Genomic DNA, 25143 nt, shown 5'->3' on the forward strand with positions numbered 1-25143 from the left:
AATGGTGACTGGTCTGCAAACCATGTCCTATGAGGAACGGTTGCAGGATTTGGGAATGTTTAGCTTGCAAAAAAGAAGACTGAGAGGAGACTTAATAGCTGTCTACAAATATGTCAAGGGCTGTCACATTGTAGAAGGATCATCTTTATTCTCATTTGCACAAGGAAAGACTAGAAGCAATGGGATGAAACTAAATGGGAGGAGACACAGATTAGATATTAGAAAAAACTTTTTGACAGTTAGGGTGATTAATGAGTGGAACAGGCTGCCACGAGAGGTGGTGAGTTCCCCTTCAATGGACGTCTTCAAACAGAGGCTGGACAGACATCTGTCTGAGATGATCTAGTGAATCCTGCTTTGAGCAGGGGGTTGGACCAGATGACCCAGGAGGTCCCTTCCAACTCTACCATTCTATGATTCTATGATTCTATGATTCTATGATGTCACCGCTGTTGATTTTGTGGATCTTGAGCCTGCCCCAACCCGGCCTCGCGTAGGAGAAATTTCAGAGAGTTTATTCTTCTTATTTGCTGTAAATCTTCTTCTTTGAAAAGTGTCAGGCATGATCCTTGATGTTTACGCACAATATGTGCTCAGTAAGACCACTCTTAAGTATGCCAAAGAATCTTGTGTTGAAGGTTAGTGAGGAGCTCAGACAGAAAGTGTCTGCTTCAAACCTTCAGCAAACCTCACCCTTTACATCAGTATTTATAAGCTAAAACCAGGTGAGGAACAATCAGAGGTAAAGTATAATAGAAACACATCACCACTTATGCATTTTTTCCTACTCCTGGTTTTGGATTACAAATACTGATATAAAATACTGACCAAATACAACGTGTGAACATGGCCTAAAGCTACGTTCCCGCGATGAGTGTTTGGTGAGTTTTTTTACGCTGCATATTTTCGAAAAAATGTAAGTAACCTATTTCACTTAGGCTACGTTCCCACAATAAGTATTTGATGTTGCAGATTTTCTGGACCTATTGAAAATTAAGTTGCGTTTTTATCTCATTTTTCACACGGTGTTTTTTTTTAGTATGTCATGATTTAAATAAAGCTGTTTTATCTTTGATACTTCCTGATATTTGACTTTGATAAAACTTTAACAGTCATATGTGGATTGCATACGTTTTTAGTGTGTTTCTGCAGTGGAAATGCACTAAAAACACATACAAGTATATTTTCTGCATCAAATGCAATTCTATGGAGTTAATCTGTACATAAAACTCAATGTATCTGTAAGAGAAATTGGCATGCTGAGGTTTTAAAAAACACACCGTTGGTCAGTTTCCCCTGTGTAAAAGCTACAGTAGCACAGTGGGCATGAGATTTCTATAAATCCCATCCACTTTGATGGAACAGTAAATACCGTAGACAGTATCAAAACCTCATTGAGGGAACTTAACCTTAGTCCATTTTAACGCAGGAGCATTTTTTTAGTGTGCATATATATGTTTCATATGTTTGGGGGTCCCAAAAAGGGAGATTGTGTTACTAGTTATGCTATTTATTAATATAAAGAAAACAAGGGCACAAAAAGACTCAAAATTTCTTCTTTTTTAATCTTTATTATGTTAATTTTAAACCGACCTTATATACAGAAATAGAATTTTAATGTTTTATTTCTTAACTCTAGAAAAGTAGGTCGTCATCAGTTAACACCCCACCTATGTCTAGACTGGGTGATTGTTTTTCAATTTCTGGAAGTAGATCATCATCATGAAATGCAAGACCTCCAATAATAAATGGTTTATCAGTGGGAATTTCTAGAATAGACAATAATGGCTGCCATAGCTTTCCTGGACACTTTGGGGCACCTTCAAGCTCTAATGATGGAAGATCCAATATAACGGTCTCATGAATATTTGGGTAAGTCCCTTGTTCTGAAACTGTTGGTGTAAGTGGTAAAGAGTGTGACATGTTTGGTATGAATGGTGTAGGAGTCTGTGTCAATGTCAGATCATGATCCTTAGCTGCACTTGTTGGCTTAGCTTTCTGGGTTGTTGTCACAAGCACATTGGTGTCGTCTATCTCTGGGACTCGAGGAATTACTTTCTCTGTAGGTGGAGGTAGGACTTGTGGCTTATTTCTCTTGTCTTCTGCAGATTCTTCAGAAGAATGATCATCTTTGCCATTATGTTTTTTATGTCCTTTGTCTTTTTTATCTTTTTTATCTTTATTTTCTTTTTTTCCGTGTTTCTGCTCTTTATGGTCTGGTTCATTCCCTTTGCGTTTTGATTTATCAGTGGAACGAGATGCCCTTTTTTGTAATCCAGTAAGAAATGGAACTCTGCGAAGAGGTGATAAACCTCTTATAGCTAAACGCATCTGTGGAAACAAAAAAATCCACAAAATTTGATATTAGAGGATAAATTTCAGTTCCCAGACTACGTTAATAAATTTGGAAACTTTGTTATTCCTGCGCATATATAGTATTTCTTACCAGCATGAACCTTATGGCGGTTTTACCATGATAATACCGGTAAATTAATTCTGTGAAAAAGATCTTGGAAAAACAATAAACTTTTCAAATACAATTCATTTTCAACATTGCATCATTTGTTTATTACAGGCAGCTAATGATATAACTCATCCAGTAGCAGGGTTTTCCTGGGAGACAATGTTGTCTCCCTCATATGAACATGACGATTTGCTCTCTGAGCAGCATTAGGCTAAGTGCACACGAAGCGTTTTTTGATGCGTTTTCGCGGTGGTTTTCACGCCGATGAAACTCTGCGAAAATGCTTGTTAATAGGTCTGCCAGCTATAGCAATGGTAATCCTGATGTGCTGTGCACATGATGCGGAAATTTCCGCTCAGTATTACCATTGCGGTAAAATTTGCAGCATGGCCATTGTGCTGGCGTTTCCGCTGCAAATTCACGCTCATTGACTTGAATTGAACCACAGCAAAACTGCAGGTATAATATTTCTACCGGGAGATTTGCTGCATTTCAATTAAAGCTAATGGCCGCGAATTCACGGTGGAAATGCGGTGCAGGGAGGAGAACTCCTCTCATCCGACTGCCGCTCCCGCTGATAACAGCGAGAGCGGCATGGCTGGGGGGAGCAGTAGTCTTCCCAGCCAAGCCAGCGTGCCCGCTGTTAAAAAATAAAAAAAACCTTAATCTCGCCTGTCTAGCGCCCCCCGGTGTCCTCCTGGTCCCTGGTGATGCTCTCTATCTGGCGGCCGGCGCTATACTGCGCTATACTGTGCTTCCAGGACCTGTGGTCACGTAATCGATCAGCTAATCACTCACGTGACCTCATCGTGGGAGCATTTTGAAGAATGTTCCCAAGGTGATGGTGGTGAGAGTTCTCCGGGGCTGATCAGCTGATGAACCCCAGTGACCTCCTGCACAGCAATGTATACGGATAGGAGTGATTTTACACTACTGTCAGTATACACTGCTGTGTTCTACAGCAGTGACATAATAATAATCTTTATTTTATATAGCGCTAACATATTCCGCAGCGCTTTACATACATTATCGTCGCTGTCCCCATCGGGGCTCACAATCTAGATTCCCTATCAGTATGTCTTTAAAGTGTGGGAGGAAACCGGAGAACCCGGAGGAAACCCATGCAAACACGGGGACAACATACAAACTCCTTGTAGATGTTGTCCTTGGTGGGATTTGAACCCAGGACCCCAGCGCTGCAAGGATGCAGTGCTAACCACTGCGCCACTGTGACATCAGTGATTGCTGATGTCACTGCTATAGAAGTGACCCGGATCACTGTGGGACAATTGTTGGTAGTACGTGGACTGCGTCGTGACGGCGGACAGGTGAGGGATATGGTTGTTTGTTTTTTTTTTTACATTTTTTCAGAAGATCACTGGCTTCACGGACCCAGTACAATAAAAAAAAAAAATTAAAAACAGTGTGTTTTTTGTTTCATTAAAATACTTTATTCTGGCCGTATATTTATTGAAAAAGCGGCGACCATTTTACTATGCAGTTAGTAATGAGGGCATCTTATAGACGCCCTCCATTACTAACCTGGGTTTCACGTCATCTGCCAATACAAGGCTGACGTGAACCCCAACCCCATTACACCACTCGCCACTGCTACAGAGAAATGGGAAGAGCAGAGGCTAAGCACCAGATTTGGTGTATCTTATGGATGCGCCATTTCTGGGACTGCTGAGGGGTGATATTAATAGCCACGGAGGAGGCTAGTATTCATGGCTCTTTCCCTGGCTGTTAATATCAGCCCGCAGCTGTCTAGTTTAGCCTTTTCTGGTTAGATTTTATAGGGGGACCCCATGTCAATTTTTTTTGGGGGTCCCCTCTGTAATCTAGCCAGTAAAGGCTAAACAAACAGCTGTGGGCTGATATTAATAGCCAGGGAACATTTTTGGCTAATGGCCCCTTCCCCGGCTACTAATATCAGCCCCCAGCGGTTGGCTTTCCCTCTGCTGGTTATAAAAATGATGCGGGAGCCCACGCAATTTTTTTAAAATTTTAAGCTCTGTGTCCACGATCTGGACGTAGCAGCATATTTTTGCTGCGTCCAAAACGTTTCCATTCTATTGAACATAGGTAAACCCACATGTGTTCAGTGAACCATGCAGATTTACCTCATTCAGCACATTCTAGTGGTCAAATTTCTGTTGCAGAGACTAGCGACTTCGCAAGAGAATTTGACATGCTGCGGTCCTGAATGACGTGCTGCATGTCAGTGTCCACGGGTGATTCGCAGCCTTAGATGCACGCATAGAGGACATGGGATTTATAGAAATCCCATCCACTATGCTGTAACATCTGAACGCTGCAGGTTTGACGCTGTATAAACACGCAGCATCAAACCTGCAGCGGCTCCTGATCGTGGCAACGTACCCAAGCTCACCCGCAGCACATCAATTTCTGCAGCGGACCCGCCAGTCTCCGCTGCAGATTTTGACCAATCAAAGTGTCACTATATGTGGTAGATTCACATGTACCAACAACAAAAGTGCAGCATTAGAATACCGCGTTTTGGACACAACAAAAAATAGCCAAGGACCATGTTTGCAAATGGCACCTTCCCAGGGTAAAAATAGCAGCTCACAGCTGCTGCATAAATTTCATGAATAGAAATGCTAATGGCATAGGCGACTGAGATCAGCTGACACCTAGCTCTATTGTTTGGTGATGACAAGGTGTCAATCAGACCTTTTCATGACCAAACCTAATTAAGGTAAATAGACACACAGACATGGAGCCTTGGAAACAGGCTGACATGTGCAGAGACCCATTCATTTGAATGGGTCTGTGTGTGTCAGTGTCTCCAGTACGTGTGGAAACTGTCACCACATGTACAGGATAAACTGAGGTGTGAAAAAGCCCTTTAGGCTACTTTCCCACAATGAGTTTTTGATGTTGCACAATTTTTGCACCTACTATTTCAATTAGTTTACTGGCATTGTTTTTCGTTGCATTTTTGTGTGCGTTTTTATCCTGTTTTTGATGCTGCATTTTTGTCTCTTGTTTGTCATGCTGTAAATAAAGCTTCTTGTTTTGATACTTCATTTGTTTTTGCTTTGACAAAACTTTATTGATATACTTAGGTGCAGATTACATGCATTTTTGATGTGTTTCAACCTCGGATGTAAAAACGCATGTGCTTTTTTTTGCTGCGGATTTTCCACATCTAATATATATGTAATCTAATCTCTGGGAAATATACCCAGAAAACTCAGCATGCCCACAAGAGAAGTTGATATGCTGCAGATTTGAAAAATGCACCGCAGGTCAGTTTACGCTGTGTTAAAAAGAATTACAGCGGGCATTAGATTTCTATAAATCTCATCCACTTTACTGGAACTGTGAGATGCTGCGTTTTTGATGCAGCGAAAACATGCAATTTAAAAAAATGCACATAAAGCATGCCCGCAAGAGAAATTGACATGTTGCAGATTTGAAACATGCACCACAGGCATAGGCGGATTATAATGAGGGCGATCTGGGCTACCGCCCGGGGCCAGAGGCCCCGGGGGGTCCCATGACCAGATTGCCCTCATTATCATGTTTTATGTGCCATGCAGCCGATGCGGCGCACATATCCCGGCAACTTGCAGGGGTGGGCTTCTCCGAGAAAGCTCTTGGCAGCTCCCCAGCAGCTCCTAGGCCACTCCCCCAACAGCTCCTAGACCACTCCCCCAGCAGCTATCCATAGATAGCAGACATGGCCCTGTGCGCGGCCGTGTCTGCTGAAATGACATCACACAGTATGCGCCTGGCCTGCACTGCTACATGCTTACCGCCAGAGAGCACCTGGATCGGAGACAAGCCGGGGGATGGTGAGTGACTGCTTCCAAATGTACCCCCTGTGTGTCTGTGTGCATGTATGATTGTGTTTATCTATCTATGTGTGATATGTCTGTTTATATGTATTTTTCTGCATATCTTCAAATATGTTTAGGCCTGTAATGTGTCTTTGTATATGTGCCTGTGTATGTGTGTGTACGCACATTTCTGCGACCCGTATATGTACAAGTCTGCATGTTTATACATAACTACGTGTGCGACTGCATGTGCATGATTTTGTGTGCGTGTGCCTACTGGTGTCTGACTGCATGTATGTACTGCACCTAGGGAGCTACGTGCGGCCCTGTACTGCAGCCAGGGAGCTACGTGCGGCCCCCTACTGCACCCAGGGAGCTACGTGCGGCCCCGTACTGCACCCAGGGAGCTACGTGCGGCCCTGTACTGCACATAGATGGATATGTGGGGGCTCATACTGTATCTAGGGAGCTATGTGGGGCTTATACTGTATTTAGGGATCTATGTGGGGCTTATACTGTATCTAGGGAGTTATGTGGGGCTTATACTGTATCTAGGGAGCTATGTGGGGCTTATACTGTATATAGAGGGATTATGTGGGAGCTCATATTGTATGTAGGGGGCTATATTGGGGCTCATACTGTATATAGTGGGATGTCAGCAAACTTAATTCTGCTCAATATTAAGTCATACAATTAATTATAAGTAATATGTTAATATTAATATTGAGCAGAATTAATTTCAGCCTATTGGTTCGGCCTCCACAACAATCACGGTCTCTCATGTAGCCCCTTCGGAAAATTGATCTCCCACCCTGCTCTATTTTGTTTAGCGCTATGTTATACGTAGCGCTGTACACAAGGGAAGAATTTGCGCAGCGCTACGTGTGCCGCTTTCTGTCTTTTTCCATCTATAGATATGTACCAAACCACTTGTGTGTTGCTCACATGACCTATCACATGATTTATCAAAGGGGATCATGTGACATGTTACGTGATACATCAGGTACCAGTGGGGGTCCACACCTTCTAAACTGCCCAGGGCTCTGGCTACTCTTAATCCACCCCTGACAGCAGGTCAAATTACACAGCATAAAAAATAAGCACAGCGGGCATGAGATTTCCATAAATCCCATCTACATGGCTAGAACTGGAAGATGCAGAATTTTTGACACAGCGAAAATATGCAGCGTCAAAAACTCATCAAAAACTCATTGTGGGCACACAGTATAAGTATTTTATGGACTTTGTTTATTTTACATGTACTTTCTGTGAAATCTTACGTTCTGCTATCAATAGTGGCGGCCTATAGTTCGCTGTTTGCAAATTTACAATTAATGAGGCCTAAACTCTAGGTAATACAATTTATTTATTTTTTTTACTAAAATTGTACTGATATCAACACTATGTCCTTGAATAAATGAATGCACCTTCCTCAACAAAACCCCCAACTACCTGGAAAATGTTCTATTCCTCCCTAAAAGTCCCAGCAAACCAGTCTACCTGCCAGCCAGGTAGGCCGAGCTTTGCTTCATCATTTCTAGGTACTAGATTTATAGTTTTACACTCTAACATGTTCACTAATTGCATTAGAGAAAATTCTTTCAAGATGCTATGCAGCCAAAGTTGTGATTCCAATACATTGACCCTGCAATCATTCGTCATACAGAGATATTACTGCGCAAAACCTGTTTCAGTCTGTCAGTGATTTGAGACTGGGACAGAGGTTCACCTTCCAACAAGACAATGACCCAAAGCAAACAGCTAAAGCAACACTCGAGTGGTTTAAGGGTAAATGTGTAAATGTACTGGAGTGGTCTATTCAAAGCCCACACCTTAAATCCAATTGAGAATCAGTGGTCAGACTTGAAGATTGCTGTTTTCCAGAGGAAACCATCTAACTTGAAGGAGCAAGGCAGTTTTGCCTTGAGGAATGGGCAAAAATCCCAGTGGCAAGATGTGGAAACTCATAGAGACTTATCCAAGGCTACTTGTAGCTGTAATTGCTGCAAAAGGAGGCTCTACAAAGTACTGACTGTAGGGAGGTGAATAGTTATGCACACTGAAGTTTTCAGTTACTTTGTCCTATTTGCTGTTTGCTTCACAGTAAAAAAGAAAACCAAATGTTCACAGTTGTAGACATGTTCTTTACATGAACTGATGCAAACCCTCAAAAAAGTCTGTGAAATTCCAGGTTGTAAGGCTGCAAAACACGAAAAATATCAAGGGGGGTAAATACTTCCACAAGCCACTGTAAGTCCCTAATGTGCTGTGCATAACACAAAAAAAGACTTTTTATTTTACTCATCTACTCCGTGGTCAGGTCCAATGGGCGTCTCTGGTCTTTGTTCGGCGCCTCCTCTTGTCTTGCGATCTTCGTCCTCCTTCATGCTTCATGTGGATGACGCGTCCATACAGTGTCTACCATCGCGCCCCTGCGCAGATGCACTTCTCTTTGCCCTGCGGAGGGTAGAGCAAAGTATTGTAATGCACTTGTGCAGGGGAAGAGCAAAATGTGTCGGTGCATGTGCACAACAATACTTTACTCTGCCTTCAGCAGGGCAAAGCAAAATTTGCCTCTGCAGGAGCAAGATGGAGGACAATGTGTGGATGACGTTGGACTTGTCATTCACATGAAGCAAGAAGGAGGACGGCGATCCCAAGAAGAGAGGAGGCGCCGGATCAAGACCAGTGACGCTCCATGGAATGGACCGCGGAGTAGGTGAGGATAATAGAAGGTCTTTTCTGTGTTATGAAGAGCGCATTGGGGACTTGTATACAGCATTCTAGAACTTATATTTGAATAAAATGCAATAGCGCTGCTGCCATAAGGAATGTGCTAATGAGTTAGCAAAAGAGCTGCAATCCTAAAGCACTATGTGCCCCAGTGCTAAGAAACAAAATGCTAATAAACAATGCAAGGATGCGCTGCAATGCTACTCATATATATATAAAAATGTTAGACAAGTGGTCCTACCTGTCACCCGAAATAGCTTTGCACAGGAAAAAATGATGAGCGTTCCAAACTGTGCAGTGAATGCTTCAGACAGCGGGGGAGTGCAACACAATGCTTAACACGGCCTGTCAGTGCACTATCCACCTGGATAGCTGCTCAGGACTGTGAGCATGCAGACGAAACTGCTGTGGATAGGAATAGCATTCAGGGTGCCGGCAGGAGATCTGGATCTGTGGCTGTTAGATGATGTGTGGATGTCTAGGGCCGATGAAGCAGGATCTGCTGTGTGCTGGTCAGGCTGATGTGGCGGTACAGTTCAGACTCTTGCTGCGTGCCGGTCAGGCTGGTGTAGCAGTACAGACCAGGCAGTTAGCAGGGAGTCCAGAATGGAGAGGCTGCAATATTCCTGTAATAGCTGAATAGTAGGTGTGTAGTTCAAGGCAGATGAAGACAGTGGGTGCCACCCAGTGTCTGACCAGGAATCTGCACAAGGGGATGAAGGTATCCACCTAAAGCCAGTGAGGTGTGCCGGCCGGTCACACCTGTGTGGCAAATGCGAACAAGGATGTGTGCGCTTTGTATCAGTGTGACGTCACGAAGGCTGTGGGCTTGCTCTGAAAGGAGGTTCACCCAGCGCTAATCCTACATGTTTCTGAGGCTACGGCCTCCTTCATCTGACATTTTTCTATATATATGAGTAGCATTGCAGCGCATCCTTGCATTCTTCATTAGCATTCTAGAACCACTAATTGCCAAGTCATAAAATAACGCAGGTTAGAAAATGCAGGAGTGAAAAGCACTGAACAAAAATAAAAGAAAATTATCTTAGTTGAACATGGAAAAAATATATCTACTAAACTACTAGCATCAATAATGCAGTAATACAATAATGATGCAAATATAAACGTCGAATATTAAGAAAACATAGCAAACATGAGCCAAAAGAAAATATACAATAAGGCAAGGTAAGATAAAGCAAGAGAATTATACCTCATCAAAGTTGGCTGGTAAATACATGATATAAAATAAATAATAAAGTCTGAATGCACAGTCAACAATATGGAGGAAAAAGGAACCCCACGCGTATAGCCACTGGACCCCTGAGGAAGCCACCAAACCAGTGGCGATATGTCTGGGGTTCTTTTTCCTCCATATTCTTTCCTAGCCAGAGATCCAAAGTTGTAGAAATCTGTGAAAGAGCTAGAGCTCTAATTAACTTTGTAGAAAACAAAAAGACATGCTAGTGTTTGCACCTATGGTGCACATTAGAGTTGATCAAAAAGAATCACAGGATCCTGTTCCGTGGCCACATCGGTAGTCATTTGCAGCCAGACCAGAGTCTTGCAAACCTCATCCTACTTGCTGGAATCCCCGACACCTCTTTTGATTATTATTAGGCCTCCCTTGCCTTCATTTTTGCAGCAGGACGCAAGTGTGAGGCCTGGCCTTCTAATCAGAAGAGGTACTTAGAAGAAGGTTTGCAGACAAGTGGACTACTACATGACCAGTGGACCAAGGTCCTGTGAGTTTTTTTGATCCTCTGCTGTACATGTGTCACCCTGACCTGGATGCCACAAGTGTAATTAAAGCTGTGTCTGAGAGCAAGGGGGAGGTTCTCTAGTCAGGGGAACATTAGCATGCAATGCCTCCTGTCTCAGGCCAGTAGGGGGAGCTGGCTGCCCCTATAAAAAGCTGGTACTGAGGGCAGGGTTAGAGAGAACTGGACGACCTATCTGAGGATTCAGGTCCCAGAGCAGAGAGGGACAGCTGCATTGTAACCTAAGAGGAAGTGTGGCAGGAGGAGAGCCACAAGCCAGAGACAAGAGGCGAAGTGAGTCTGACTTGGCAGAGAAAAGACTTAATTTTACCAGACTTTGGTGTCTGAGGCTGAGAGGATTCTACATCCTCCAGCAGAGAACCAGTCCGCAAGGGACTGTATATTCCTTGGCCTAAGAAGCCTGGAGGCCCTGCCACAACCGAAGGGACCAGTAAAGCCGTACAAGGCTGGGAGCAGAAAGGAACCCACGTCGCAGGCCATACAGGCGAGAATACACGGAAAGCTTGGAAACGTGGGCTGTTACCTTATAAAGAGGAGATAGCCAGAAGGAGCGCAGAAAGCACGGTAGGCCTACACCCTCACCCTGACCAGGGCCAATTTCCCCGTTGCTCTCAGACATCCAGGTCCCCTCCTAGCTGGGACTGTTTGTGGGTCAGTTTGCCTGTTTAGTAAAGACCCTGGACTGCAACCTGTTGTCTGTGTGCTCCTTGCTCCTCCAGCACTATCAGCACTGGGACTCTCACTACCATCACTCCCACCATCCACTATACTGCCCTGGGGCCGCACTCTTCCTGTGGGGAGTCACATTACCCTAGCTGCACACCTCATCAGCCCCAGCGGTCTGCATGCAGCGGCGGTTCCTAATAACCGCAAATCCACGGGTGGCGTAGTCGGACATTATCAGCAGAACATAGCAGACTACCATTGGCCTGACCACCCTGAGCCACGGAACCGGGTCGCCACTACTACCCCCATCGTCTCCCTATTGCCCGGATCCGAGTGCCCCACAGCCCAGGGGGTGAGTCATACACATGTAAATTGAATGTACATATAAAAAGAACTTCAGATTACCCGGTCAGGAATATTACAGATGTAGTCTGGCAGAATGTTCACTGTTCCATTTGCAACATTGATATTGGCTTGACAAACCAAGCTATTCTAAAATTAAAAAAGACATAAGGAAGGAAAAATAAAGTTAATTTACATCAAAGATACATAAACATAATCAAAGAGTACCTTAACTTTTGGTTAATTTTTTATATGGCCCTTGGCTGGGGTGGGGGCTTAGAACATATAAAATATAGTGGGGTTCTAAGTTCTGAGACCCCTACCAGTCGTTCTAAAGACCTCTTATAAGTGCACAGCTCAGGTGGCAGGATCTCACACAGAGCAGAGTACGGATTCAGTAGAAAGCTTGTGACTTTCTATTGAATCCATAGTCCGCACTGTGAGTTCTCTTAGGCAGGACCTGTGCGTTCTTGCTTCCTGAGCAGTTCACTTGTAAGAGGTCTTTTGAGCAATCAGTGAAGGTCCACCACAATTTGCATACAAGTGCATCTCACAAAATTAGAATATCATCAAAAAGTTAATTTATTTCAGTTCTTCAATACAAAAAGTAAAACTCATATAGAGCCATTACAAACAGAGTGATCTATTTCAAGTGTTTATTTCTGTTAATGTTGATGATTATGGCTTACAGCCAATGAAAACACAAAAGTCATTATCTCAGTAAATTAGAATACTTTATAACAACAGCTTGAAAAATGTTGGCCCACTGAAATGCATGTTCAGTAAATGCACTCAATACTTGGTCGGGGCTCCTTTTGCATCAATTACTGCATCAATGCGGCGTGGCATGGAGGCGATCAGCCTGTGGTACTGCTGAGGCATTATGGAAGCCCAGGTTGCTTTGATAGCAGCCTTCAGCTCGTCTGCATTGTAGGGGTCTGGTGTCTCATCTTCCTCTTGACAATACCCCATAGATTCTCTATGGGGTTAAGATCAGGCGAGTTTGCTGGCCAATCAAGCACAGTGATACTGTTTGTAAACCAGGTATTGGTACATTTGGCAGTGTGGACAGGTGCCAAGTCCTGCTGGAGAATGAAATTTCCATCTCCAAAAAGCTTGACAGCAGAGGGAAGCATGAAGTGCTCTAAAAATTCCTGGTAGACGGCTGTGTGACACCCCAGGGGTCTGGTTGCCACAGTGATAGAGATGTTATGTCTGAGAGCAGGTGGGAGGTCCTTTGGTCAGGGATCCTGTGCATGCCACACCTCCTGCCCAGTCTTGGGAGGGGAAGAACTTCCCCTATATAAACCCGGGGCTGAAGCAGGGTTAGGAGTCAAGGAGAGTAGAGACAAGAGACAGTCATAGGAAGAAACAGCTGGAGCTCAGTGGGAGCAATACTACTACGAGTCAGGGGCTGGCAGCTGCAGAGCTCGCCCTGACTGAGAAGCTTTCTTACCGGACCCGGCGTCCGAGGCTGTGGGGACTAACTCTTACCCAGCAGCAGAAGCCGACCGGCAGGGGATTTCAGGTCCTCAGGCCCAGAAACCCGAAGGCACGGTCACACGTGTGGGACCAGCACCGCCATCGTGGAGCGGAAGCCAATAGAAGGCCCCGAGTCACCGGCCATACGGGTGAGCACCACACGGTACACTCAGGGACGTGGGCTACTTATATCCGCTTCTAGCAAGGTAGCCAGAAGAGTACAGTCAGTTTGGGAGGCCTACAACTCCGCCTGGCCAGGGGAGATCCCATCTGCTCAAGGACTGACCAGGCCCCGTTCGCTAGCAAGTACTCCGGGAGGGTCTATCGTTGTTACCAGTAAAGACCCTGAATTACACCGCACCGTCTCTGAGTGGTTCCTGCTATCCCCATCTTCCACGTCGGCTGCCCTGAGGCCATACCCCTCCCGTTGGGGGTTATACTATCACGCTGCACAATTCTACACCGGCCTCAGCGGTCTGCCCTGCAGCGGCAGCTCCATAGCTGCAAATCAACGGGTGGCGTAGTCGACACTCAAATAACATCTATCAAGACTGCCACACACTGAGTCTGACCCCCTGGGCACGGACCGGGTCCCCGCCACTCGGAGACTACAACCCTCATCTGATCCGGTTCCGGGTAAGCCCCCGTGCGCGAGACGCTGCGCGACACAGCAGGCCCAGGGGCGCGTCAATTTTGGCGTAGTCGGCAGGATTTCGTGCCCACAACCACCGGGTACTGCATGCCTGAAAAGCAAAGACTGTTCAAACTTACCAGTGGTGAGGTTTCCCGCCATCCGGCGCCATCTTCGGCCTTCTTCCCGCCATCCGTGGAGTTTTCCCGCCGTTGGACGCCATCTTGAGGACGCCGCGCGGGAAGAAGAGGGGCGTGGACTTCGAAAGCGCACGAGAACTGAAGCCCCGCCTCACGTCCGGACGTTGCGTAAGGTCCTGGAAGGAGCCCAGCAGACGCCGACGTCACCGGAGCGCGACGGAAGGTCCTCAACCCTGACGATCTACTGCGGAGCCGCGGCCTACGGAACAGGATCATCGCAAGGTAGGCCACGGTCCACTAGGGGGGAGGAAGATGTCGGATACGGAGGAGAGCTTCACTGCCTCAACCCCCGCCAGCGCCACCGCTGCTGCAGTTATGCCCTTCACCATGCCCTATATCCCGGGAGCAGCTTGGCTACCCCAGTACTCAGGGGAGTCACATACCCTGCATGACTTTAGAGAAAAGCTGGATAGCCTCTTCCAGGTGTACCCCCTCACAGAAGAGCAAAAAGTGAGCATCCTGGTGGCCCAACTAACCGGGGCAGCTAAAAGGGAAGTAAAATCCTGGCCACCTGGGAGGAAGACTGTCGCAGGGATACTAACCCGGCTGAAGGATACCTTTGATACCCGCACCTCAGCCGAGATTAAGCTTAGATTCTACGGGTGCAAGCAGCGAGCGCATGAGAGTATAAGGGACTATGCACTAAACCTACAAGAGGCCCTGAGGGCCATTAAGCAGACCGACCCTGATGGAGTGGGAAACGAGGACAGGCTGTTGACTGAACAATTTATAGAGGGACTGTATTGTAATGCCCACCGAACCCAGTTGCGGGCGATGGCCTTACAGGATCCCCATCTGGGCTTTGCACAGTTCAAGGACAGAGCCATCCGGGTGCTCCGAGAACCGGTACCGGGTGGCGTTATGACCCACAGGCGCCCAGCTATTACTTACCACCAGGAGGCGGCGCCCTTGTCGGCAGGGCCTGTGGGAGCTGATGCGCAGGCTTTGGACAATGACCCGGCTCCAGACCTACACCATCAGGTCCAAGAGCTAGCTAAGAGCATTGTTGCGCTAACCCGAACTGTGCAGTCTTTACAGGTTTCCACCCCAGGGAAGATCCAGCTGGCATCCGGACCGGAGGACATCCCGTGGCGTCGACCAAGGAGGACCCCACCGGCCAGAGGAAGACCCAGTGACCGATACAGCGAGGACGGACGACCCATCTGCCGCCGCTGCAATCAACCCGGACATATGGCAAGGTACTGTTCTTTAAACGGGCACAACCTGGGGTAGAGGGCCAACCCCCAGGAAAAAGATCACCAGGCCCATCGAACTGGCGCGACAGATATGTGGGAGGATGTCCAGTCTTGCCGGTGGTACTGGATGGCATTCCCATGAGTGCCCTACTGGACACCGGGTCGCAGGTCACCACCATCCCGTACGTGCTCTTTAAGCAGTACTGGAATGACTCGGATATTACCCGCTACCCTGACGACGACTTGAGTATCATCGCCAGCAATGGCCAGCCCGTGCCACAGATCGGATTTAAAGAGGTGACCATCAAAATCGGTAGAGTCGAACTGGCAGCACAGGGACTGATCATTGTAGATATTGACAAACATGAGAGTCGCCCAAAAATAACTCTAGGAACTAATGTAATTGAAAATTGTCTTGCAGAGGTGATTTTCCTTTTACAGCAGGTTGCCAAGAACGCCAGCTCCGGCGAGCAGCGGGTGCTCCAGAAAGAGATCCGGGCACTGATGCGACGGCAACAGGTGGAACTCTCCGGCGGTGAGATTGGTAGCGTAAGAATGTGTGACCCTTTTCCTATTGCCATGCCCCCAAAAAGTGAAATGATGATTTGGTGCCGGGCAGCTATTGGTCTGAGAGGTAGGGATTACCAGGCAATGGTAGAACCAGTTTACTCAGACAGTAGGCCCACCATTTTGACAGCACAGGGGGTGGTTGATGTACGCCATGGGAGGGTGCCCGTTCGCATAATAAATATCGGGGAGAGGGAAGTGTACCTGCCCCGGTATGCCACGCTAGCCAAATTATATACCATTAACCAAAATTCTATACAATCTGTGGAACCCTTGCCTCCATCTCACCCGGAGGAAGGTAACGGCTCTAAGAAAAACATGGAGGACTGGTGTCAGCAACTACATCTGGGTACTGACTCCACTCCCTCACACCAGAAACAAGGAGTCTATCGGGTGGTTCAGGAGTACGAGAGAGTGTTCAGTAAACACCCGTTAGACTTCGGGCGAGTCAAGGGGGTAGAACACCACATCCCCACGGGAGACCATCCTCCTATAAAAGAGAGGTATCAACCCGTACCCCCTGCCCACTACCAACACGCCAAGGGGATGCTTAGAGACATGAAGGAGGCTGGGGTGATCAGGGATAGCTGTAGCCCCTGGGCAGCTCCACTAGTCTTAGTCAGAAAAAAAGACAACACCATGAGGATGTGTGTAGATTACCGGAAAATCAACCGTATCACACACAAGGATGCGTACCCCTTACCAAGGATAGAGGAGTCATTGGCTGCTTTAAGATCTGCTAACTTCTTCTCTACCTTGGATCTCACTAGCGGGTACTGGCAGGTTCCTGTAGCAGAGGCGGACCGGGAGAAGACCGCATTCACCACCCCGATGGGACTTAGCGAGTTCACCTGCATGCCGTTCGGACTCTGCAACGCACCAGGAACCTTCCAACGACTAATGGAGTGTTGTCTGGGCCACAGAAACTTCGAGACGGTCTTGTTGTACCTGGACGATGTCATCGTATATTCCAAGACGTATGAGGACCACCTGAAACACCTGGCGGAAGTGTTCGAAGCTCTGGCGAGTTACGGCCTAAAGGTGAAACCCTCCAAGTGTCACCTCCTGAAACCAAAGGTGCAGTACCTGGGACACGTGGTGAGCGCTGACGGAGTGGCTCCCGACCCTGATAAGATCACCGCAATTAAGGAATGGCCAAGCCCCTCCAGCGTAAAAGAAGTGCGGCAGTTCCTCGGGTTGGTAGGCTACTACCGAAGGTTTATTCCCGGTTTCACCAAAAAGGCAGCACCTATGCAGGACCTCCTGATAGGCCAGTCCCGGAAGGCCAAGAACCAGAAGCCGCCCTTCAAATGGGAGGAGTTGGAAGAAGAGTCCTTCCGCCAGCTGAAGATGGCCCTCACGGGGGACGAAATCCTGGCGTACCCGGATTATAGCCAGCCCTTTATCCTCTACACCGACGCCAGTAACATCGGGCTAGGAGCCGTACTGTCCCAGATCCAGCAGGGGAAGGAACGAGTAATCGCCTACGCCAGCCGAAAACTGCGACCCACCGAAAGGAACCCCGAGAATTACAGCTCATTTAAGCTAGAGTTCCTGGCCGTAGTATGGGCAGTCACCGAGCGCTTTAAGCATTACCTCGCTTCTTCCCGGTTCACCGTGTACACGGATAACAACCCGTTGACACACCTGGACACGGCAAGACTCGGTGCCCTGGAGCAGAGGTGGATGGCCCGTCTGTCCAACTACGAGTTCACAATCAAATACCGGGCCGGACGCTCCAATACCAACGCGGATGCCCTGTCCAGGATGCCCAACCTGCCGGATGAAGGAGAAGATCCGGAGGGACTGGAAGAAGTTGAACTCCCTGCGTTCCACCGTCATGGGACTATCCAGTATTCCCACCGGGTAAGGAGTAAGCAGGCTGCTACGTTGAACCCCTTACCTCACTACAACTGGGCGGAAACACAAGACAGCGACCCTGCCGTCCGACTAGTGAAGGAGATGCTGACTCGCCTGGAGGCTTGCCTTGAACCAGACGCTCCGGAGGAAGCCAAACAACTATGGGCAGAGAAGAGTCGACTGTTCCTTTACAAGGGGAAGTTGTGCCGCAGAATGGTTAACTCCCGGACGCATGAACTACTCTGGCAAGTAGTGGTGCCACGAAGAGACGCAGCCATGGTGATGGAGGCATACCACGACGGAGCTGGACACTTCGGGTGGAAGAAGCTGGAGTTCCTGCTGCGCGAGCGATTCCACTGGGTAGGCATGAGGGGAACCATTGAGAAGTGGTGCAGAGACTGTGGCCCGTGCAACCTGAGAAGGAAGGACCGTGCCAGCCAGAAGACTCCCCTGCAGTCCATCGTCACCCGGCAACCGTTGGAACTGGTAGCCTTGGATCATGTAAAACTGACCCCAAGCAGAAGTGGCTACGTCTACGCGTTAACCATCGTGGATCATTACTCCCGGTTCTTGGTTGTCGTCCCCGTCAAGGACTTAACGGCTCAAACAGCAGCTAGAGCCTTCCAGCAGCACTTTTGCCGTCCACACGGGTACCCGGACCAAGTGCTGACGGACCAGGGACCTGCCTTTGAAGCGGAGGTCTTCCAGGAATTCTGCAATCTGTATGGCTGCCGGAAGATAAGGACGACACCCTACCATCCGCAAACTAATGGACTTTGTGAGAAAATGAACCAGGTGGTAATGGATCTTTTAAAAACGTTGCCCCTGGAAGAACGCAGTCTGTGGCCTGAGAAGTTGCCCGATCTGGTGGACCTATACAACCACATCCCGGTAGGTTCCACCAACTGTACCCCGGCTTACCTAATGAGGGCAAGACCTGGTAAGTTACCTGTTGACCTGGAAATGGGAGTCCTGACACCCGAGGACACTTCACCAGAAACAGACTGGGACACGGAGAGGCAGCAGCAGTACCGGAGAGTACAGGAGAGCGTGGAGCGAAGTCTCTGTCAGGCTAGGGAAAGACAAGAGAAAACTTACAACCAGTATGCTCCCGCTGTTCCCCTGGTACCCGGAGAGCAGGTCTTGAAGAGGAAGAGAAGGCTCCACAAGTTGGACGACCAGTGGGAAAAGGACCCGTACACCGTACTGCCCTCAAGCCATGAGAACCCGAAGGTTTGTACCATCAGTAAAGACGGAGGGGAAACCACAGCTATTGTATCCCGGGACCACCTGAAGAAGTGTCCCGAACAACTGAGGAACCCTGAAGAGGAACAAGAAGACCATCGACCCGTACAGGAAAGGGAAGATATGGTTAGTACTGTGCTCGGGGACTTCCCTCGGTCTTGGACTCAAGTCAATGGTGCAGTTGTGGTACCCGTACTCACCTTCCTCCAACCAGCATCCCAAGCACCTACGGAGCAACAGGTAGAGCTGGAAGAACAGCCGGTCCAGGAGGCAGAAGACCCCACACCCGCAGACCAGGAGGATCAACCCTCTGCTTGCAGTGAGCCTGCCATATCCCTAGTGAGCCAAAGAGCCGGTAGACAGCTGCCCAGTTTACCCTTGACAGCTCCTACACCCTGTAGTTCAGGGCTAGGCAGTCAGCTCCGTAGGTCCACTAGGGCCACTAGAGGCCAGTTACCCGCACGGTGGAGGATTTGAAGTGTATAAATTGTTTTATTTATGTTTACCTGTGTATTGTTGCTTGTGTATAATTTTGTGTTTCTAGTTATTTGTAGGAGTCCTTGGTGGATTTACCGGGAATCCTTGTACATAGTTGGAGCGTAACCCAGGACGGACTAAAGACTGTTAAGGACTCGGGGTAGGACAAACCCCTACCTGGTTACTTCTCCCTGTTTTGGTGAAATGGACACCTTGCTTGTCTTCAAAGACTGCACCCGGTTACGGACATGCCGTAACCATCTTTATATGTTTTTCTTATTGTATTATTATTGTTTTTATCTTGTTATGTTTTTCTAAAATATGTTTAGTCCCGGAGTACTAAATTTCACTAGGGGGGAATGTGACACCCCAGGGGTCTGGTTGCCACAGTGATAGAGATGTTATGTCTGAGAGCAGGTGGGAGGTCCTTTGGTCAGGGATCCTGTGCATGCCACACCTCCTGCCCAGTCTTGGGAGGGGAAGAACTTCCCCTATATAAACCCGGGGCTGAAGCAGGGTTAGGAGTCAAGGAGAGTAGAGACAAGAGACAGTCATAGGAAGAAACAGCTGGAGCTCAGTGGGAGCAATACTACTACGAGTCAGGGGCTGGCAGCTGCAGAGCTCGCCCTGACTGAGAAGCTTTCTTACCGGACCCGGCGTCCGAGGCTGTGGGGACTAACTCTTACCCAGCAGCAGAAGCCGACCGGCAGGGGATTTCAGGTCCTCAGGCCCAGAAACCCGAAGGCACGGTCACACGTGTGGGACCAGCACCGCCATCGTGGAGCGGAAGCCAATAGAAGGCCCCGAGTCACCGGCCATACAGGTGAGCACCACACGGTACACTCAGGGACGTGGGCTACTTATATCCGCTTCTAGCAAGGTAGCCAGAAGAGTACAGTCAGTTTGGGAGGCCTACAACTCCGCCTGGCCAGGGGAGATCCCATCTGCTCAAGGACTGACCAGACCCCGTTCGCTAGCAAGTACTCCGGGAGGGTCTATCGTTGTTACCAGTAAAGACCCTGAATTACACCGCACCGTCTCTGAGTGGTTCCTGCTATCCCCATCTTCCACGTCGGCTGCCCTGAGGCCATACCCCTCCCGTTGGGGGTTATACTATCACGCTGCACAATTCTACACCGGCCTCAGCGGTCTGCCCTGCAGCGGCAGCTCCATAGCTGCAAATCAACGGGTGGCGTAGTCGACACTCAAATAACATCTATCAAGACTGCCACACACTGAGTCTGACCCCCTGGGCACGGACCGGGTCCCCGCCACTCGGAGACTACAACCCTCATCTGATCCGGTTCCGGGTAAGCCCCCGTGCGCGAGACGCTGCGCAACACAGCAGGCCCAGGGGCGCGTCAGCTGCACTGACTTTGGTCTTGATAAAACACAGTGGACCTACTACACCAGCAGATGACATGACTCACCAAACCATCACTGATTATGGAAACTTCACAATAGACCTCAAGTAGCTTGGATTGTCTGCCTCTCCACTCTTCCTCCAGACTCTGGGACCTTGATTTCCAAATGAAAATTGGAACTCTGGGACTTCGTAGAGTATGTCAATGACTGCCTTCTGAACATCTGTCAAGTCAGCCGTCTTCCCCATGATTGTGGAGCCTACTGAAACAGACTAAGGGACCTTTTTAAATGCTTAGGAAGCCTTTGCAGGTGTTTTTTGTTAATTATTTTAATTTGCTGAGATAATGCCTTTTGTGTTTTCATTGGCTGTAAGCCATAATCATCAACATCAACAGAAATAAACACTTGAAATAGATCACTCTGTTTGTAATGACTGTATATAATATATGAGTTCCACTTTTTGTATTTAAGAACTGAAATAAATTAACTTTTTGATGCTATTTTAATTTAGTGAGATGCACCTGTATATTTAACGGGAATATGTTAGTAGGTAGGGGCAGAGACCTTGAATCCAGCACTGTCACTTATTGGGCTGCTTGATGCTGTTTCAATAAAATTAGTGTTTTATTAGCAGGAGATTATCACTAGAGGACTAGTTGTCATGCCATGTAGTCCTCCTGCTTTGCGTAATCCCACCCCCACCACTGATTAGCAGCGTTCTGCCAATGTACAGTGTAGACATAAAGCAGTCAATTAGTGGCATTGACAGTGTTATATGTTATATATGGCTCAACATTTAGAGAACTGGTAGATCTGCAGTAGATGATACAGTGATTTTATCAAAATGACATTGCACAGACCACTAAGTGACACATCCCTGGAATCAGGGTCCCTGCCTCTACATCATGCTTCTCTCAGATGAGGTAGCAAAAGCCTAGTGCCAGATTCCCTTTAAAAGGCCTGCAACATATAAAAAAATTTCAAAAACTTTATTGAAAGATAGAGATAAACCAGAATGATTAAAGTTACATTATCTTCATAGTAAAGACCCCTAAACACATTAGATTAAAGCTGGCTATAGAGTGGACCAAGCCTATAATACAATGTGTATGAGGTCTCCCAACTCTTTCCCGATAGATTATGTCTTGGGAGATAAAGATTAGGCAGTTTGAAATCAAATGCCCCATCCTTTTGTTCTTCCACTAGATAGTATACTTTTTTCAGTGAAAACACATCAGCCAATCATTCATGTATATAAGTGAATCTCAAGAGATATGTTAGCCAAACCAGGTGTACGAGGTGGTTGAGAGAGAGCTGAGGTGCATTGGCACCTTCAGATGCAGATTTGTTCATCTGCTTTCATATATGACTGTGGTTGAGATGGAAAAGGGGGTCACTTTGGAGAAATTTACATATGCATTGGAATACAGTGATCTACAAAATGGTGTGAAACTCATAAACAAGTAATGGATATACCTTGATTCATTGATATGTAATCTGTTAAAGAAATATCATTTTGGTCTTGAAATAATCTTTCAAGTTGTTAAAGGGGTGGTGCGAAGGCAAAGTAATTTTTCTCCTAACTCCCTATCTATTTGATGGCATAATCTAGTATAAATTTGTAAATGTTAGTATAATGTGTGTTAATATACTCAGCTATCTCTGTCTTCTCTGACATTCACCACTGTTCTGCTCCTTTTCTGAGTCACGTGATGGCAGTTGAGACTCTTCTGATCACACTGTGCTTTGTGTGACCTAGAAGTGACTTTTACAATTTAAGCCTAAGGAGCGTCATACGCTTACATTGTAAGGCCACCGCCCCACTATCAGTATTTTTTCTCAGGAGTGGGAACCAAAACCAGGTGAGGAACAATCAGAGAAAAGGTGTAATAGAAACAAGTCACCAATTCTGCATTTATCATCCACTCCTGGTTTTGGCTCCCACTCCTGAGAAAAAATACTGACCGAATACTGACCAAATACTGATAGTGGGGCCGTGGCCTAAGAGAGACTTCTGGCTCAGATATAAAGCATAATGTGAATTGCCGTCAGGTGATTCAGAAGAGGAGCGGAACAGCGCATTATACCGGAGAAGACATTGATAAGTGAGTATACACTATACTAACATTTACATAGGAAAAAAGTTAATGCGAGTGTTTCTTTAACATGCTCAAAACTGATGAAAAGTCCTATTTAAGTGTATGTGCACAAACGTTAAGCATTTGGTTCAGAAATGTCTGCACCTCTTGGCAGGAAAAACATAGCAGCAAAAACATGCGTTTTTTACTTGCGTTTTTGCCCATTCATTAGTATGAGTGAATTCTGCAACAAAAACGCTGAAAGAATTGACATGTTGCAGATTTAAATCTGCCAGTCACAAATCAGCAACGTGTGCAGGAGACTTCAGGATTCGCATTCACTTTGCTGTCGTCAGGAAACCTTTCAGGTTTTGAGACAAATCTGCACTGACAAAATGCAGCAAAAAGGCAACTTGTACACCCAGACTAAAGGATTTAGTGTAGGCTATTAATGTTTGGTTGAAGGATGGTTGACTTACATTACATAAGCTGAATGGGTATTTTAGACATGTGTGGTCACAGATCTCTTTGCCTTGGGTAACGGTTTCACCATTGTGACCCAACACTCTGGTCCATGCCTAAATCTCGTTCATATGTCGGGTGCAAGCATTCATTAAGGGACATGGAATTAGGTTGTGGTTTAGAGAGAACTGGAGATTTTCCTGGGACTGGGACCACCTTCGGGACACATGCCAGCTCATTTACATATTAGAACAAAGTATGGCCACTTCAATATTTTTTTAACATATTGTTAAAGTTCCCTTCATGGCACTATTGATGGTTTGATGCGCATAAACCATCTGATGGGCTGGCTGTAAAACCTGTTGGCCACTTCGCTACTCTCATTTCAGAGGTTATCCTGCCATTGAATGAAGACCTAAGTAAACAAAGTCTGACTAGTGATGTGCGACCTCACAACCCCATAGAAAATACTGCAACTATAATGTCAGATGTTGCACAGCTGTACAACACAAAACCGGATTGGCATCAAAACACAAAAAGTCAGTGTGGTGGTACGCATCTTATACCATTTTCTTTCTCAGGCTGAGAGATTTGACTTTTTTTAATTAAAATTTGACAAAGAGACATAGGTTCAGGATCTAAAATGTTTTACCTATAGACAATCATGGGAACTTGCTACAGTTTAGCTAAGAGAAAATGTAAAACAGGACAAGAAAGGAATATGAAACTTATGGGCATTATGAAATACAGTAGTACAGAGAGCGTTACTCCTGAGTTAGTCATGAATGGCTGAGATGGGAGTAACCCTAAAATTCATGTTTATTTATTTGTTTTTAATTTCAATTATAATTTTTAGACTTACACCCTGTTCTTTGATGTCACATTTCTCTCCGAGGATATCGTCTACTTTTGAACAATTGGTCTCCTGGATTCCAAGGTCCACATTGTATTTATGGCCATTTTGAAACTAGAGAAATATAGTAGGAATAAAATATGAATGCCTGAGTATTGACCCAGAATGATGCAATATGTTGACAGTCTTTATTCTTATTAATACGTGTTTGCAGTTTGTATCCACATGAAGAAAACAGACTGAATATATTATCTTGTCTATTGACACACAACTTGTATTAGTGTATGCGCACAGATTTTTCTGCAACAAAAACCAGAGTGTAGGCAGAAAAATACAGTGGCATGTAAAAGTTTGGGCACCCCTGGTCAAAATTAGTGTTATTGTGAACAGTTAAGCAAGTTGAAGATGAAATGATCTCTAAAAGGCCTGAAGTTAAAGATAACAGATTTCCTTTGTATTTTAGGCAAAAAATATATATTTTTTTAATCTTTTACATTTTAAAAATGACAAAAAAGGAAAATGGACCAATGCAAAAGTTTGGGCATCCTGCATGGTTAGTACTTAGTAACACCCCCTTTAGAAAGTTTCACAGCTTGTAAAAGCTTTTTGTAGCAAGACAAGAGTCTTTCAATTCTTGTTTGAGGGATTTTCATCCATTCTTCCTTGGAAAATCCATCCAGTTCTGTGAGATTCCTTGGTCATCTTGCATGCACTGCTATTTTGAGGTGTAGCCATAGATTTTCATTGATGTTCAGAAGAGGGGACTGTGAGGGCCATTGTAAAACCTTCAGCTTGCACCTTTTGAGGTAGCCTATTGTGGATTTTGATGTTTGTTTAGGATCATTAACCATTTGTAGAAGCCATCCTCTTTTCAACTTCAGCTTTTTTACAGATGGTGTTATGTTTGCATCAAGAATTTGTTGAAATTTCATTGA

The 25143-nt window shown here is 46.3% G+C and overlaps 1 protein-coding gene across 1 annotated transcript in view; it reads right to left on the reverse strand.

Annotated features, from left to right (window-relative positions):
- Positions 1–1551: 1551 nt before the first annotated feature.
- LOC141259292 (T-kininogen 2-like) overlaps positions 1552–25143 on the reverse strand; it is a 119892-nt gene continuing 96300 nt past the window's right edge. Inside the window, exons 9-11 of the mRNA XM_073675005.1 lie at positions 24218–24322; positions 11856–11942; positions 1552–2331 (exon numbers count right to left, since the gene is read on the reverse strand). Coding sequence (XP_073531106.1) covers positions 1636–2331; positions 11856–11942; positions 24218–24322 — 888 coding nt within the window. The 3' untranslated portion in view covers positions 1552–1635. The remainder of the gene's footprint in view (positions 2332–11855; positions 11943–24217; positions 24323–25143) is intronic.

This window comes from Phyllobates terribilis, unplaced genomic scaffold (assembly GCF_046119375.1).
Source record: "Phyllobates terribilis strain yellow unplaced genomic scaffold, ASM4611937v1 Scaffold_3__8_contigs__length_932513732, whole genome shotgun sequence".
Classification (NCBI taxonomy): Eukaryota; Metazoa; Chordata; class Amphibia; order Anura; family Dendrobatidae; genus Phyllobates; species Phyllobates terribilis.